The sequence below is a fragment of the Mastigoproctus giganteus genome, chromosome 2, assembly GCF_048544385.1.
Source record: "Mastigoproctus giganteus isolate SK-2022 chromosome 2, ASM4854438v1, whole genome shotgun sequence".
Taxonomy (NCBI): domain Eukaryota; kingdom Metazoa; phylum Arthropoda; class Arachnida; order Uropygi; family Thelyphonidae; genus Mastigoproctus; species Mastigoproctus giganteus.
Window position 1 is genome coordinate 196,137,015 of NC_143576.1, and position 19,507 is coordinate 196,156,521.

At 35.9% G+C, this 19,507-nt stretch overlaps 1 protein-coding gene across 1 annotated transcript in view; it reads left to right on the forward strand.

Moving 5' to 3' along the window:
- IntS8 (integrator complex subunit 8) overlaps positions 1-19,507 on the forward strand; it is a 232,475-nt gene that overhangs the window by 91,138 nt on the left and 121,830 nt on the right. The window contains exons 9-12 of the mRNA XM_090368890.1: positions 13,488-13,634; positions 13,963-14,060; positions 14,364-14,496; positions 14,697-14,761. Of these exons, the coding sequence (XP_090225016.1) occupies positions 13,488-13,634; positions 13,963-14,060; positions 14,364-14,496; positions 14,697-14,761 (443 nt within the window). The remainder of the gene's footprint in view (positions 1-13,487; positions 13,635-13,962; positions 14,061-14,363; positions 14,497-14,696; positions 14,762-19,507) is intronic.

The window sequence follows — 19,507 nt, forward strand, 5'->3', positions numbered from 1 at the left end:
AGTTATTTTGTAATAACTGAGAGCAAAGTGGAAGATAAATTGTTGAAGTTAAACAAAAAAGACACCTGGGGTGGATGGAATCTATCCAGTAATATTGAAGGAGGCAGCGAGGGAAGTTAGCATACCGTTAGCCATAATTATGAGAGCATTCTTAGATTTATCGGAGGTTCCCATGGACTGGAGATGTGCAAATGTATCCCCAATTCACAAAGAGGGTTCAAAGGGTGACATAAATAATTATAGACCTGTTAGATTAACTTCTGTTCTGGGGAATATAATGGATTCGCCTGTTAAAGAAGTGATACAATATCACCTAGACAATATGGCAGTAATAGTTCAGACAGAGCACAGGTTTGTTAAGGGGAAATCTTGTCTGACCAATTTGATTGGATACTACGATGTGGTCACAAAAGAACAGGATGCAAAAAATAATTTTGTTATCATATACATTTCAGGAAAGCTTTTGATACTGTTGCACATGGAAGACTGCTGTACAAATTGAAGTGGTATGGCATTAAGGGAAAGTTACTGCAATGGATAAAGGGATGGTTGAGTGGGAGATGGCAGAGAGTGGTAATAAATGGACACTGCTCTTTGTGGACTAATGTTATTAGTGGAATCCTCCAGGGTTCGGTGCTGGGCCCGTTTTTATTTTCTGGATTTATCAATGATATCGATGAAGGTATATCAAGCTTAATGTCCAACTTTGCAGATGATACAAAGGTTGGTGGGATTGTTAATGACACTAAAGGCAGTATGTTACTTCAACAGGATCTAGAAAAGTTAGGCAGATGGGTTGAAAAGTGGCAACTGAAGTTTGACATTGACAAATGCAAAGTACTGCACGTGGGTAGCAGCAACCCAAGAGAAACATACCAACTGTGTGGTACTACATTGAGGGATATAGAGAATGAAAAAGACTTCAGGGTAATTGTGCAGTCAGATATGGAGTTCTCTGAACAGTGCAGACAGGCTGCCAGAGCAGGTCATGGAACTTTGTCAATGATATATAGGAATTTTGCTAGCAGAGACAAGGAGGTGATTATCTCTTTGTATAAGGCAATGGTCAGGCCATACCTTGAGTATTGCGTACAGGTCTGGTGGATTCAGTTTAGGAGGGATGTGGAGTTGCTAGAATGAGTACAGAGAAGGGCAACAAGATTGGTGAGAGGAACAAATGGGTGCTCTTACCAAGAAAGGCTTAAGTTCTGCAAGTTGCAGCATCTGGAGACTAGGCACCTGCGAGGTTATCTGATTGTGGTGTATGAGGCTTTGAATGGTTTGAGCCATCTCAATGCTGACAGGATACTTCCACTTGCTCAGACTAAGAACCTTTTTGGGCATAGATTCAAGTTCAGGAAAGACAATTGTAGAATAAATGTGCAGAAGTTTTTAGCCAGTGAGTAGTTGATTGCTGGAACAAACTTCCATCTGTTGTGGAAGTTGATAGCTTAAATAAATTTAAGGCTGAACTAGACAAACATTTAGAGTAAGCAGATGGGCGAAATGGGAAGTTTTTTTTTTTGGCTGATGCTGTATAAGCTTGCTTTCTTGCTTACAAGACTCTGAGCCCTCTACTATCACTTGCAGTGAGTGGTTAGAGTGGTAGTTAATGGAGTTCTTCATTATTTTAGAAAAAGAAGTAAACACAATGGGCAATAATTGAATGGGAGGGATTTTTCATCCTTTTAAAGAAACTGTCTGGATGTGAGAAAATTTTCAAGTGAAAGGAAAAAGACCAGTGGTATAACAGATTATAAAAAGACTACACAGAAGAGGATTAAGCTCAGGAACACAGTTTTTGAGAAGAAGTGGAGAAATGGGACAAAATTCTTCTGACATCCTTTTGATGGAAGGCTGCAAGCGGCATTGAATGGTGTGTACTCGGAATTGTAGGAGGTGATTTCCTGAGGTCCACAGTACAAGAGTTAGAAGAAAGTAGGATGCTAGCAGGTTGGCTATATCTTTAGCTTAGGTGGCAATAGAATGATAGGTTTTAACAGCAGTGCAAGTAGAGATGAACAAAAGTTGACCATCTCTATTTGCTCCAGAAAGTTTGGTTGGTTGATTGGGGATTTATTTGGTGCATCAGCATCTATGGCCATTGTGCGCCACTCCAGAAAGGAGAGACCAGAATGCTTGACTACCATTTGGACAAGAAGCTAGTTTTCTACTCTTAGTCTGTTCAAAATCAATTTTGGACTGATTTAATAACTGCTGTACAATTGTTGCAATCTGTTGGTATAGCACAAAATGAACTTGGATGCAAGCCAATTGCAAATGCAATATTCTTATCTTGAATGGTTTTAGTGCATTTATTGGAAAACCAAGGTTTATATAAAGGATGAAATTTTAAGGTGGAATGTGGAATTTCATCCCTACAAGAATAATTTCACTAACATGATCTGAGAAAATATTGACATGGAAGATTTAAAACAGTAGTTCAACCAAGGAAAAGAAGAATAGAAATCTCGCAGATCATCCTATTTTGCATTCTTGTAATGCCAAACAACAAGAGGCTGCAAATGGCCAGGAGAGGAACACTCTATTGGAGAAGAGATTGCTCACCTCGACTGTGTACTTGGAAGGGTTGTTTGTGAGTAAAAGAACAAGGGTATTGGTTGTGTGGTTAGGATTGTCAGGTATTCTGGGAAGTTAATGAATAATCTGTGCAAGGTCATTAGTAATTGCAAAAGCCTCAGGATATCAATAACCATATGACTAGAAAACTGAAGCTATCTGGAGTTGTGAACATTAAAATCTCCAAAGTAAATTACCTCACTATTAGGAAAGTTTGAATGGAAGAAGTCAAAGTTCCAAGTGATTAATGGAATTGGGAGAGTGATAGAGGCAACAGATGAATTTGAGAGAATGGGATAGAAAGATTTTAAGCCAGAGAAGATCGAAAAGAGGGTATTCCAAATTACTATTTTTTCTGATGGAAGGTTGGAGTGGCCATATGCACAAGTACCACCATTGAAGCAAACAGATTTGTAGTAAATAAATAGGACAACTGAGATGAGCAGTGGTTGAATCAACTGATAATTAGGATTCTGTCAGAAAAAGTAAGTGCAGCTTGGCACACAGTAAGTGGAAATGGATGTCATTGAGATTCAGACTAAGACCACATATATTTGTGAAACAAACAAGGAAGTGTTTGGAAGGTTTATATCTTTCTGCAGATAAGTTTATGCTATTAGTTTGACTATTCATGATGTATTCAGTAGTGAAGAAAAGTTTGGGAAGGAGTAATGATATTTTTAGATGATGTACATGCAAGAATGTACTCAACTTCTTGATATAACATGCCCTCAACAATGGCCCTGCATATGCACTACTCAGACTCCCTTCAGTCATTTTCTGGCAGAGTAGAGGCAGTGAGATTATAAACTATCTGATCCAGATGCCTCCTAGAGCAATACCAGTAGGTTCTGTCTGGTGGACTCTAGCTGCTGCTGGCCTGTGAACATCATTTTACTGCTATATCCATGAAATGTAAGGAATATTAGATCTCACCATGATGCCCATCATAACCTCAGACTTCAGTCATACTGCATGATGGATGAGATGGGGGTTCCCTGAGCTTTGCTCTGGAGACTAAACATAGATTTCACCACTTCAATCCTCCAGTAAGCAAAGTTTTAGTATTGTACCAGTTGATAAGAGTCACCTTACATCTAGTATTGCATGTTAACGTAGGGATGGCATTCCTCTGCTTGGTGTTGTTTGTTTGTTTATTTGGTTTTTAGGAGCAATAGCAACTAAGGGCATATTGCTCCAGGGATATGCGGTGGTCATTCCCTGACCTTTCCACATCCTCTGTATTTGGTGGTCACGTGCTCGAACCCTGGTCTAATCAAGAAGCGTGTGCTACGCACTGCTGCTCCTGCCCACCTGGCTACGGAGGCACCTGCTTGGTGTGGATGACACAGGTCGACCTCTGCTTACATTATTGACAACTGAGCACTGACCTTTAATATACTAGGTGCTGTATTTTGGAACTTTCATACAGGGATTAGACTCAGGGGTGCTAACAATCCCACCACTGTGGAGGTGCAAGCAGAGGATTTGGTTGTCACAGACTGAGAGGACTTAACTGAAATTCAGTCCACTTGACACAGGTGTCACCTGAATATCAATTAAAGATTATTGATACTTAATAAATGGTAGCAATAGCTTAATTTTTAGTACTCACCTTAATATAAACTGCAGTTGGATTTAGAATAAGTGGAGTGGGAATTAGCTAAAATTGAGGTTAATATGGGTGAGCTTAATTGTTTTGAACGGAATTAAAATGCGCTCAAGAAAATAGAAGTGCATGTCTTCATCCTTGGTTGTCATGAAATAAATTGAAAAAATTGGAACTTGAGAAAGTAATCACAGAGACCAATAGCCGTAACAATTGGCTTTCGTATTAACGTCTAAAATTGGTATTAGTGAAGAAGAGAGAGCGCATGAATATAAAGAACTCTAGATTCCCGTGATGCTCTTTGATGCGTGCTACTTAATAAATGGTAGCAATAGCTTAATTTTTAGTACTCACCTTAATATAAACTGCAGTTGGATTTAGAATAAGTGGAGTGGGAATTAGCTAAAATTGAGGTTAATATGGGTGAGCTTAATTGTTTTGAATGGAATTAAAATGCGCTCAAGGAAATAGAAGTGCATGTCTTCATCCTTGGTTGTCATGAAATAAATTGAAAAAATTGGAACTTGAGAAAGTAATCACAGAGACCAATAGCTGTAACAATTGGCTTTCGTATTAACGTCTTAAATCGGTATTAGTGAAGAAGAGAGAGCGCATGAATATAAAGAACTCTAGATTCCCGTGATGCTCTTTGATGCGTGCGGGAATCTCAGGTGCGTGAGATTCCAGGCCGGGGAGAAATTATATGGTAGTTTTGCGTTTAATACATTAAATTTAGAATGATGTCGGAACCATTCTATGATTAGTGCTTCATACTGGTAAATTCTGAAACTGGATTTTAATTTAATAATGGAAACTGCTGAATCTACTAGAATGTTGTGGTTATGTGATTGTACATGTAACGTGAATTCTGAAACTATTATAATGGTTCTAGAACCGGACAATCAAATACAGAACTCACGTTACATGTACAATCCCATAACCACACCCCTCTAGTAGATTCAGCAGTTCCCATTATTAAATTAAAATCCAGTTTCAGAATTTACCAGTATGAAGCCCTAATGATGTCATAACCATTCTAATCATAGAATGGTTCCGACATCATTCTAAATTTAACGTATTAAATGCAAAACTATATAATCTCTCCCCGGCCTGGAATCTCACGCACCTGAGATTCCCGCATGCATCAAAGAGCATCACGGGAACTTAGAGTTCTTTATATTCACACACTCTCTCTTCTTCACTATTACCAACTGAAGACATTAATATGAAAGCCAATCATTACGGCTATTGATCTCTGTGATTACATTCTCAAGTTCCAATTTTTTCAATTTATTTCATGACAACCAAGGATGAAGACGTGCACTTCTATTTCCTTGAGCACATTTTAATTCCGTTCAAAACAATTAAGCTCACCCATATTAACCTCAATTTTAGCTAATTCCCACTCCACTTATTTTAAATCTAACTGCAGTTTATATTAAGGTGAGTACTAAAAATTAAGCTATTGCTACCATTTATTAAGTCAATTTAATTGGTACCTTAAGGAATCCTACAATTCATCTAATTGTCAGATTATTGATACATAATCAGCTTTGATTATGATTATTGATGACAATTATGATTACTTCAATTTATTGATTACGTATTGAATACATAAAGCTTTAAAAGTAAATCTTCTAAATTATTGAAGCCTTATAGTCTAATAAGGTGTATTCTACCTTTTTGGCTAGGAGCCAAATATATAAAATGCTGAAGGTTGCAAACTACATGGATTGTCAGGGCAAGCAGGTTGTGGACTATAAGACAGTTCTTTACTACCAATTATGCATTTTTTGAAACAGAATTTAATTTAACAGTTATCTATGTTCATATTTAAATTTTTTTTCACATTTAATAATTAAATACAAGAATTCACCAATTATTACTTAATATTAATAACTATTAGTAAATTATTATTATATGGTTATAATAATATTGCTGAACTCTGAGGAAGATACATAAAATATGAGAAAGAACATAGAAAAATTGAATGTTATTTTCAAAAGTCAATGTTTGGTGAAACTGTATTTCATGACATGCTAGTTTTAAACTCAGGGGATGCATAACACTTCCAGTCTGTAATCAAGTCACAAAAGAGGTGAGGCAGGGGAAGGCAGATTACGAGAAATCTTTGACAAAGGAAGCTAAGAAAAACAGCAAGGATTTCTTTACTTATATAAACTCTAAAAGGAAGGGAATGAATCAGATTGATCCACTTGATATTGATGGTTCGACTGTTGATGATCCTGCTTAGATAGCAAACAAACTGAATGAGTATTTTGCATCTACATTCACACATGAGGAGTTATTAAGGATTGAAAATGCCAGAAGGTTATCAAATTGTAGCAAGGTGCTTAATGATTTTGTGTGAACTGAGAGCAAAGTGAAGGAGAAATTGTTGAAGTTAAACATAAGGAAGGCACCTGGGGTGGATGAGATCTATCCATCTATATTAAAGGAGGCAGCAAAGGAAGTAAGCAAACCCTTAGCCATAATTATGAGAGCATTCTTGGACTCAGGGGAGGTCTGGTCTCCACAGACTGGAGATGTGCAAATGTATCCCCAGTTCACAAAGGGGGATCGATGGGTGACACGAGTAATTACAGACCAGTTAGTTTAACTTCTGTTCCGGGTAAAATAATGGAGTCACTGGTTAAAGATGCATTGCAGGATCATCTAGACAAGGCTGCAGTAATAATTCAGACACAGCATGGGTTTGTTAAGGGAAAGTCTTTGTCTGACCAATTTGATTGGATATTATGATGTGGTTACAACGGAACTGTATGCAAAAAATAATTTGGATATCATATACAGGTCGACCGGCAGCATTGGGACCTGTAGGGTGCCATATTAGTGAGTTTGCTGGATCACCGGTGGTTATTTTAGCACATACAGTTTACCCAACAGCTAACCACCTCATCCTACCTTTAACACATTGACTGCCAAGCTAGTTTAAGAAAAAAATTCCCCAGGGGCCAAAAAATATTTAGCAAATAATTTGATTAGTAATTCTAAAATAAATATTGTAATGTCAGTGTTGTCATTTTTTCGCTTAAAATATCAAAAAAAAAAAGTCATTTTTTTATGTTGCATATATGTGGCCGACATGGCCCAATAGGTTAAATCTTGAGAAGCCGTGTCGGCCACATATGTGTAACGCTGTTACGGCATACGTATGAAGGTCGTTTGTGATTAGTTTATTGCACACACGGCGAGTGCTGCAATAAACTAATTGCGATAAAATAAACTCTCAAACGTTGCAATAAGTTTGTCATTATTGTTAGAGATTTTGTGAAAACAAGTTCATTAGCACGCTGTATTATCCATCATATTGTGTTGTGTTTTTCTGCAAGTTTGTACAAGTGTGTTGTAAAAAAAAAAATCTAAAAAGGAATGGCTAAAAGAAAATTACTTAAATAAGAGAAACTGAGAGAAATTGCTGGAATTTACAATTAAGCAGAGTTAAAATTCTCACAGACACACCGTTGTCGAGTTTTTTCAGAAGTTCAACTTTATCTGTTATGGACAATGTACACTGTTTGCACTTTACACGATGGCAGCCACTTCCTTTATGCATTGGAACCATGGCTTGGGCTAAATGGAGCAGGCTATAATAATAAATGTAGAAAAACAAGTGGGAATGACTTGCCAGTGTTTTCGAGTTCGTGCCAACAGCTGATGCTGCAACTAACGCCACTAAAACAGTAGCGGCAGGTCGGTGTGCTGATCCGGGAAATTTGAAATTACGTTTGCAGAAATTATGTCCGAATTAGTGGTGGAACCAAAATAGTGATGGTCGACCTATACTTAGATTTCAGGAAAGCTTTTGACACTGTTGCGCATGGAAGACTACTGTACAAATTGGAGCAGAATGGTATTAAGGGTAAGTTGCTACAATGGATAAAAGGATGGTTGAGTGGGAGAAGACAGGGTGGTAATCAATGGATGCTGCTCTTCGTGGACTAATGTTATTAGTGGAGTCACACAGGGTTTGGTGTTGGGTCCACTGTTGTTTTGTATATTTATCAATGATATTGATGAAGGTATATTAGGCTTAGTGTTGAAGTTTGCAGATGATACAAAGGTTCGCAGGGTTGTTAATGACAGTAATGGCAGTGTGCTAGTGCAACAGGACCTTGAAAATTTGAGAAGATGGGCTGAGAAGTGACAACCGAAGTTTAACATTGACAAATGCAAAGTACTGCATATGGGTAGAAGTAACCCCAGAGGAACGTACCAAGAGTGTAGTACTACACTTAGGGTGGTAGAAAATGAAAAAGACCTGGCAGTAATTGTGCAGTCAGATATGAAGTTCAGACAGGCTGCCAGAGCAGATCATGGGGTTTTGTCAATGATATACAGGAATTTTGCTAGCAGGGAAAAGGAGGTGATTGTCCCTCTGTATAAGGCAATGGGCAGGCCATGCCTTGAGTACTGCATACAGGTCTGGAGGCCTCATCTTATGAAGGATGTAGATTTGCTTGAGCATGTACAGAGAAGGGCAACAAGATTGGTGAGGGGAATGAAGGGATCCTCTTACCAAGAGAGGCTTAAGTTCTGCAAATTGCAAACTAGAGACTAATTGCAGGCTAGAGACTAGGCATCTGCGAGGTGATCTGATTGAGGTGTATAAGGCCTTGAATGGGTTGAGCACGCTGAATTCTGATAGGATTCCTCTTGTTCAGATTATGAATATAAGGGGTGTAAATTGAAATTGAGGAAAGACAGCTATAGAATAGATGTGTGGAAATTTGCCTTTAGCCAGTAGGTGGTTAATTGCTGGAACAAACTTCCATCTGTCGTGGAAGTTGATAGGTTAAATAAATTTAAGGAGGAACTGGACAAACATTTAGAGGGAATGGTTGTGTGAATATTTTTTTTTGGCTGATGCTATATAAGCTCATACGCTTGCTTTCTTGCATCACTTGTTACTATTAATATTACTTTAAGGTGGTCTACATCTCTGCAGGCTGCATTATGTGAAGGAGTGGGCCATGGGTTGAACATCCTATGGTCTGATACTTTTCAATGAAATATTTCTTCAACGAACTTGACTTTAATGTCTTTTCCATGTTTTTGTTCTTTCATCATGAGAACTGTGTGTCATCCATTATTCACTTTAAACATGACCTGGAATGAGCTGTTTTATATTTGGTAGTTATCCATAATGATTAGTCTATATTACCTATGCTCTTTACACTATGATAAAATCATTTATTATTCAGCGATATGTTATTACAATGCCTTTATCAGAGCCTTGATCAATTGCTGTTATATTGAGATTTTGATAATGGCTGTAATGTATTGCTGAATAATAAATGATTTTACAATGGTGCAAAGAGTGTAGATAATTTTTATCAATCTTTATGGATAACCCTGCAAAGAAAATGGCTCATTTGAGGTTTGATTGAAGCATTCCTCTTTATTTACTATTTCTTGGGAAAGTGTTTCTTTTGATTTCTGTACTGAAAATACCTGGTCATGCTCAGGTATTTCTCCCCTTTTATGAGCCCATCCAAAGTCTTGTTTTTCCTGTGAAAAAGTTAATTCTCATCATTATTCTTGTGGCTACTAGAATAATTGCAGAATTTCTTGTTCTGTGCAAGGACTTTCATATTGTAAAATTCCAATCTTTATTTATCACTGTTTTGTATTTGCCACATTTTTATTTACTTAGCAGGAATATAGTCTCATATGTTATTAATCATTTGGCATTACTTCTTCTCTTTGGTCATAATCTTGCTATTGTCTGTACCTCATCTTTACACACCTTGGCTCAATTTTTTTTTTCCTTCTAGAAAATGAGTCATTGCTTATCATAATACAATGCCTGGTTAACTCATTAGTAGCCAAGTTTAGTTAGCTTAGTTTAGTTATGTTATTTACCAACTCATTTAATAACCTTGAGTAGCTAAGGAGAAACAGATTGTTTTTTTTTTATTGTGCAAACAGATTTTAATTTTTTTTTTTTTTAGCTTGGAAATAATGCAAACCATTTTGATCTGTCCATTTATCAATTTTTTAAAACTGCTGTTCATTTTGTACATAATAAGCATTATCAATAAAGATTAAAATTGTACCCATAGATTGTACTTTCAGAGCATTCATGTTTTTAATCTAAATGAATATTATAATTCAGTTTATGATAAAACAATATGTCTTTAGTATATGACAACTTTTCATTGTGTTGTTTTGTTTCAGCCTTACCATTCGGTGTGAAATATACACACAATTTTCAGTAATGGAGTTTGTCCATTTTGGCTAAATGGTAGATATCAGATAAGCATTGCATTGCAATTATTATATTCTGATGAATTAAATAATGAAATGACTTTTAAAACAGTGTTAAATTTGTTCCTTGCTTAATTAGTAAACAATGAACTTGCTATTAGATATGTTTTTGGCAATACAATAGCTAAATATTATATTTCTCAGTTTTCTTTAGTAAAAATAAGCTATTTTCTGCTATAATTGCTGTCTGAAAATTAAAAATATATCCACTATCCAAATATAAAAAGAGATATAAATAGAGAGAGAGAGAGAGAGAGAGTGAATGTTTTTAACTTATGTTTTTTTAACCCCAGGGGCTTACATCTGGTGAGTATGGGCTTGGCACACCCAGGGTCCTGAGCTGGATACTCTCTCTCTCTCTCAGCGAAATATTTGTTTGCTGGCCCAGCAAGGAAGCCTTATGCTGGCCCAGCATAAGGCTTCCTTGTACCATATAGCTAATAATAATAATAACTTAATGTTTTGAGTCTATAATTCTTATATCTAATTCATTTTAAGGATTATTGAAAATAATCCTTAAAATGAATTAGATATAAGAATTAAAAGAATGTTTAATAATATTCTATTCTTAAAGGAAATATTCACTATTTTTTACTTGTATAAATATTTTGGAGTTTATCTTATATATTCTTCTTGGTTTTATACTTCGTATTCACCTTATGCTTCAGTGGACCTCGTGGTTGGAACATTCATTATACCCTAGCCAGTCTAATATGTGGTTGAATATATTTCATAGCACATAGCATTAGCATTAGTATAGCACATAGCATTAGTAGAGGCATACGATGCATGAGAGCAAGCTTATGCAGCATTAGCCAAAAAAAACCTTTCCATTTCACCCCTCCATTCGTTTCAAATGCCATTCCAGCTCAGCCTTAAATTTATTTAGGCTATCAACTTCCACAACAAAAGATTGAAGTCTGTTCCACCAATCAACCACCCGTTGGCTAAAGGCAAATATCCACACATCTGTTCTACAACTGTCTTTCCTCAATTTGAATCTCTGCCCCCTCAGGTTCTTAATCTGAACAAGAGGAAGAATCCCATCAGTATTCAGCTTGCTCAACCCATTCAAGGCCTTATACACCTCAATCAGATAATCACTTAAGCCTTTCTTGGTAAAAGCACCCCCTTTGTTGCCCTTCTTTGTACTCATTCTAGCAACTCTACATCCTTCTTAAAATGAGGCCTCCAGGACCTGTACACAGTACTCTAGGTGTGTCATGACCATTGCCTTGTACAATGGGATAATCACTTCCCTGTCCCTGCTAGCAAAATTCCTATATATCATTGACCTGCCCTGGCAGCCCATCTGCACTGCTCAGCGAATTTCATATTTGACTGCACAATTACTCCTAGGTCTTTTTCACTTTCCGCTTCCCTGAGTGTAGTACCACACTAATTGTTTTGAGGTTAATAATTTAAGAAATTTTGTTTGGTTATCTTATAATCTTTATATTACCAAAAAAAAAGGGTTAGTGTCCAATGGAAACACCATGAAATGCAAGCCCAGAAGATCCCTATATTTGACATTAATAGATTGCATATGATTCGACTCATTCATTCAAAATACAGAGTGAAACCTGAAGGTAGATTAATGCTTTTGGAATGTAATGCGGTAGCAGGCTATTTCTTCAACTACAGGCAGTTCCCGGGTTTACGATTTTTTTTTTTTTTTTCCAAGTATCAACAAAATCGAAAATATGAACATTAATTGCAAGAAACAAATGTTAAACATTCATAAATACCGCATTTCAAACCATGCTCGTAGCTTTATGATACAATGTACCCCCACTTTACAATATTAATCGTTTCAGAGACACCATCGTATCATGAAAATATCCTAATGTGATCCCATATGTAACCTAATAACACATTGCTTTTTGGTAATTTGCTCCACGACCTCAGAAACTGAAATTTTCACTATATAACTAACTCTCTGAAAGGTCATTTTTATAGTGTAAATTGTATTAGTTACTAATTCAAATCATTAAAAATGCACTACACTTTCATCATTATCATTGGTTCCGTTATAAGAATCAATTTTGAATGCCTTGTGATATTTTTCTAAAGCACGTTTCTGGAGATCACAAACATAAAAACAATTTGCACTTTCCAGTTTATTGGGTTTTTCTGTTAGTGCAAGCAATTATAAACAGGTAGTAAACTCTATGTAATTGCATTTGCGAAAATACCAATAGCTGGAATTGCGTGGTGTTTTACATTATTATTGTGAAACGTGTTTCCCCTTTACTGAAATCTTCAATCGTATAAAAAACATAAATAAATTTCCAGAATCTTCTCTTTATTCCTTTTTTTTAAAGCTTCATAAACTTGTTACTCTCGGCAAATCATGTTAGTTGCAATTTGTACATTCTGTTAAAAAATGCTTATGCATGCTATTGAAATTTATGAAGAAAGGAGAAGATTATCTTGGAAATAAACACCTCTTGAAGCATTTCTGAAGAAGACGACTCCTTGCGCAACAAACCAACGAGTGCCGAGCCAATAATGAGTGATCAACAAGTGTGCATTTAGTCAATGATGATGAAGAATAACCATTCTTTAACATTTGTAAGTCATAAATAATTGCTTTATTATTATAATTTGCTTGATTTTAGAGGCTATGTTTTCATTTCTTTGGATAAATTAATCATTGTTTAAACAAACTAATTAGCTAACTAATTTCATTTTTGAGAACGTAACCCCTATTTTTAACATTATGTATATGGGAAATAATTTCCCGCTTTACAAGTTTTCGCTTTACGAGCATGCACTAGGAACGGATTAACTCGCAAAGTCAGAAACTACCTGTATTATTATTATTTATATTATTTTAATCATGTGTGATTATTTTAATTGCTTTGTAAATTAAATAAGTTTTACAGCAGAATATAATAAATTGGGTTGTGATTCTTGCCCAGGAATTTTATAATGTACAATTTTTATCTATGAACAAATAGTAAATAGTTAAGAATATGGGATTTTAATTGTTATTAAACACAAGTTGCAGGAGTTGAATTTCTGCAAAGTAAATACGGCCAAGTTGAAAGGATATTGTACTGCATGCACCCATCTGCTTGGTAACCCAACTACAACTCCTCCTGTTTCTCTGAGAGAAAATTTACAGATGTCAATTAGGACAGGACACCAGGTTAGTAATATATCCAGATTATTTTAAAATGTAATCCTTGTTGAATGAACCATTTGATATGCTCTATATTCTATTTGATAACCTCTGTATCCTGTTTTATAATTGGTTACTGTGCTGATAACATAACATAATTCCACATGTATAATTAACAGATGTCACCAAAAATACAGTATGACTGACATTTATTGCCACTGTTTATCTTAAAGCAGGTTGAATGCTCAATATGTTCAGTACCCATTTTAAAATATTAAAACATTATTTTGGAAATAGTTTAAAATTTGTTAATACTTGAAAAAAACAAATTTAATAAAAAACTGGTTTCATTTAGGAAACGGCAAGCATTCTATTAAAAGATAATGTGAAAAAGGAGCTTCCAATTGCCCTAAGAGATGCTTTAGAGATTGATATTTTAAAAGAACAAGGCAGGTAATACTTTTCTCAGAGATACACATGATATGTTGCTGTAAACAGCAACATAAAAGTATCTAATCATTTTCTCTTTTTGGAAACTGTGTATTTAATATTGTAAATTTACAACCTGCTACTACAGTATAATTATATAAATGTCCCACTTTTGATATCTTTTTTGTGATTGATTTATTGAATGAATTGTAATAAATATCATTTATAATAACTTTTAATGAATAATTTCAATTAGAAATTGTATTATAAATTCGACATAAGATAACCAGATAAAATAACTTTTTAATTTTGACTCATTTGTCTCAGCACTGGGAGCCTTTATTTTGAAGTTGCCCTGCTCAATGCAGTAAGAAGAATGATAGAAGGGAAAGCAGTACTAACTAATCTTGGAACACTGATAAAGGGAAAGGAGGAAAAAGCATCAGCCATCTTATCAGAGGTGAGATTTTAAATTTATTTTGTTTTATTTTGTGATAAGAAAATAAGACCAGCATGCAACATATTTTGGAAGTTTGATATCTGTACAAGATCCTTATTAAATTTTTAGGCTAGTATGAATTAAAAACAACTCTTATCAAATATTTTTGAATATAGCAAGTTTAGTAAATGTGATGCGCTAAATGTCTTTCCTCATTTTAGACTCTCAACCAAACAGTTCCATCACTAACAGTGCTTCAGCAGAAATATTTAAGAAACTTTATAAGGTATTGTGAACTTCATTCTTTTAACTTTTCTGATCTTGCTTTCTTTTTAAATTATTCTAAGAGCATTTATAGTCAGTTTTACATGAAATTAGAATAACAATGCCAGTTATTACTACATTCCACATTATCAAAAAATAAAAATCATGGAAACATTTCATGATAAAGAAGTTTTACATTGTAGTAATATAGTTAAGTATTTTATTAGAGCTATTCTTATCTTGACTTTTTAATGAAATTCTGAGAATATCAAAAAAAAAAAAAAAAAAAGTCAAGAATTCAAAATGTTTGTTTATATATATGAGTCAAAATGAGCAACACAATAAGAAGGAAAAAAAACTTAATGGATTAATTTTGCACGTTTACAAATAACTGAATAAAATATGCATTTTTACAAAAAGTTGGTACGAGTTGAAAAATTGAAAAGCCACCATTTAGCTTATTTGATATTGGGATCTTAATATAGGTCAGCTGCTATAATTAAGTATTATAGCAGCTGACCTATATTGAAAATATTATACATGTTTATTAACATACTAAACAATATAATATATTATGTGCAATGCTAATATTTAACTAAACTGCTACTATTAAATACACTACTCAACATGATTTTTGCCTCCAGCAAATCAATGGTTGTTTCTGGTCAAGTTTTATGTATAGAACAGCACAGAACTTATGTCAATCACCAAGACAAATTCTGCTATGTTTATGGACACTTAACCCCAAGCCAACCAGGCTAGCCGGGTGGGTAAAGTGCCTGCCTGGCAACCCAAAGGTCAAGGGTTAGAATCCTGCCTCAGGCTTGGATCAGAGTAGTGCAAAAACCTTGGGAGGTGCATTATAACCACAGAAGCCGATGCGCCAACAACTAATTAAAAAAAAAAAAAAAAAAACACTTAACCCCAAAAACTCAGAGGAAGAAAATATACAATATCACAAAAGTTGCATATTCATTGTACTTCAGCTGCAAGATCAGTGACGAAGAAAAAAATTGGGCTCCACATATCTGTTGTATTACTTGTACAACGAACTTAAGGCTGTGGTTATATGGCAAGCTGAGAACATTACCTTTTGCCATTCCTATGGTGTGGCACGAGCCCAAGAATCATTTCAACGTCTGCTATTTCTGCATCACAAAAATAAATGATATTTCTAAAAAGAGCAAACACTGCATCAAATATCCCATCAGCAATTAGGCCAGTGACACATGGTAAAGACCTGCCAGTACCTGTGCCACCAAAATCTTGGGGTATCGGAAGTAGTGATGAAGGTACAGAAGAAATCGTTTTTCCAGATGTCCTGGAACCATCTGCTTCACATGATTTGGACTAAGAGCCAGAAAAAGAAAAGACCCCACACTACATTGAACAAGAAGAATTAAGTGACTTGATCAGAGACTTGGGCTAACCCAAAGAGAAGGCTGAATTACTCGGATCCAGACTACAACAGTGGAACTTACTCGCCAAAGGTACAAACATTACAATATACCATAAGCGAAATGAAGAGTTTTCAAGATATTTTGCAATGGAAAACAACATGTGTGTCTGCAAAGATGTCATTGGTCTTATGCAGGAACTGAACAATGATCACAATACCAGAAAAAATATGGAAAACAAATATCAGGAAGATGGGAAAATGTTTTGGTGTTTAGTTAAAATTTTCAGAACAGGGAAAGAAATAAATAAGGAGATCAAAACTGACAAGTACAAAATTAAAACAGAAATGAAGAACATTGAAGAAGTGTGTGCAATAAATACTTTGATGTTATGCTGAATGAAGAAGGCATCATTGGAGAAAAGTTAAGATTGGAATGGGAAAAGTTTTAAATATTATCTCTGTTATTAATCAAAACAAAGTTGTAATTGAAGTTACACATGAAAAGCTAAAAGCTGGAGGGGAAAATAATGTCACTGTGGTTACCTCACATTATCCAGGTGCCATTTTCAGAAGGACAAGTACTGGAAGATTGGAGTAAGGCATTAATTAAACCATATAAGGATACAATTACCTCCAGGTCTCTTTCATTATCAACTATACTAAATTTGCTACTCAGATGTCATGTTATACCTCAATTGTCATTTTTCAGCCCATCCAAATTAGTTTATATAGACCTTATTGAAGTAGCATGCCCTCATTATTGTTTATTTTGTTTGTTTATTTATTTATCTTGAAATCCTTAATAGGGGGAGTAGCAAAATATATCTGTTAAGTCAGTATTATACAACTTAAGTCTTTTGTAAGATACCAATAAAAATGCATTGTCGGAACACGTGTTGGAACATGTGTTCTGACAAAATTTAGTATAAGCAGTTCACAGTTTATACCAAATATGTTGAAATAACAAATAGTATTGGTAAAGAAAATATGTCCAGAAATGTTTGAATGAAATGGTATGCATTAGTTGAGGCATATGATGCAAGAAAGTAAGCTTATACAGTATCAGCCATAAAAAAACTTTCCATTTCACCCATCCGGTCACTCCAAATGTTTGTAAGAGCACTCCTTTGTTCCTCTCACCAATCTTGTTGCCCTTCTCTGTACTTGTTCTAACAACTCTACATTCTTCCTAAAATGAGCCCTCCAGACCTGTATGCAGTACTCAAGGTGTAGCCTGACCATTGCCTTATACAAAGGGATAATCACCTTGTCTCTGCTAGCAAAATTCCTATATATCATTGACAAGGCTCCATGACCTTGCTCTGGCAGCATGTCTTGCACTGCTCAGAGAACTTCATATCTGACTGCACAATTACCCCAGGTCTTTTTTATTCTCCAATTCTCTAAGTGTAGTACCACACAGTTGGTACATTTCCCTTGAGTTACTGCTAGCCATATGCAGTACTTTGCATTTATCAATGTGAAACTTCAGTTGACAATTCTTAGCCCAACTGCCTAACTTTTCTAGATCCTGCTGCATTCGCTTACTGTCTTTGCTGTCATTAACAACCCTGCCAACCTTTGTATCAACTGCAAACTTTGACACTGAGCCATTAAGATTGATATGCTTTCGTAAAGGCGACTACGATGGACTGGGACAGTATTTAAATTCTATACAGTGGTATCAACTGATGATGTTACCAACAGCAAATTCAAAATGGGAAGCATTCAAAGAACTTATCTTGGAAGCTACTATGCTTTACATACCAACTAAGAAATATTGTTCAAGGTTTAGGCCTAAATGGATGTCAGATGAACTAATGAGGCATATGGCAGAGAAGAAAAATGCATGGGATACATACAAATTAACACGTGACACAGAAGCCTATGATAGATACAAGTTGATCTGTAACCAAGTTACAAAGGAGGTTAGGCAGGCAAAGGCAGATTACGAGAAATCCTTGGCAAGGGATGCGAAGAAAAACAGCAAAGAGTTCTTTACTTATGTAAACTCTAGAAGGAAGGGGATGAATCAGATTGGTCCACTTGATATCGATGGATCAACTGTTGATGATCCTGCTCAGGTAGCTAACAAACTAAATGAAAATTTTGCATCGACATTCACACATGAGGAGTTATTCAGCGAGGGGAATGCCAGAGGTGTATTCAACTCTGGCAGTAAGCTAGAGAATCTTGTAATAACTGAGAGTAAAGTGGAGGAGAAATTGTTGAAGATAAACACAAGAAAGGCACCTGGGGTGGATGGGAGATTATGAGAGCTTCCTTGGACTCAGGGGTGGTACCCATGGACTGGAGATGTGCAAATGTGACCCCAATTCACAAAGGAGGATCAAAGGCTGACACAAGTAATTATAGACCTGTGAGTTTAACTTATGTTCCTGGAAAATTAATGGAGGCACTGGTTAAAGAAGCACTGCAGGATCATCTAGACAAGACTTCAGTTATAACTCGGACACAGCATGGTTTTGTTAAGGGGAAGTCTTGCCTAACCAATTTGATTGGATACTATGATGCAGTCACAAAAGAACTGGATGCAGGGAATAACTTTGATATTATATACTTGGATCTTAGAAAGGCTTTTGATACTGCTGCACATGGAAGACTGCTGCACAAATTGGAGCAGTGTGGCATTGGAGGCAAATTGCTGCTATGGATAAAGGGGTGGTTGAGGGGGAGAAAACAGAGAGTGGTAATCAATGGACACTGCTCATCGTGGACTAATGTTATTAGTGGAGTCCCTCAGGGTTCAGTATTGGGTCCTTTATTGTTTTCTGTATTTATAAATGATATTGATGATGGTATATCAAGCTTAATGTCCAAGTTTGCAGACGATACGAAGGTTGGCAGGGTTGTCTAGGACACTACTGACACTATGCTGCTGCAACAGGATCTGGAAAGGTTCAGCAGATGGGTTGAGAGGTGGCAAATGAAGTTTAACATTGACAAATGTAAAGTACTACAGATGGGAAACAGCAACCCCAGAGCAACGTATCAACTCTGTGGTACTACACTGACAGTGGTAGAGAATGAAAGGGACCTGGGGGTAGTTGTGTAGGCAGATATGAAGTTCTCTGAGCAGTGCAGATGGGTTGCAAGAGTAGCTCATGGTGTATTGTCAATGATATATAGGAATTTTTCCAACAGGGATAAGGAGGTGATTATTCCCTTGTATAAGGCAATGGTCAGGCCACACCTAGAGTACTGTATACAGGCCTGGAGGCCTCATTTCAAGAAGGATGTAGAGCTGCTGGAACGAGTACAGAGAAGGGCAACAAGATTAGTGAATGGAACAAAGGGGTGCTCTTACGAAGAAAGGCTTAAGTTTTGCGAATTAGTGTCTGGAGACTA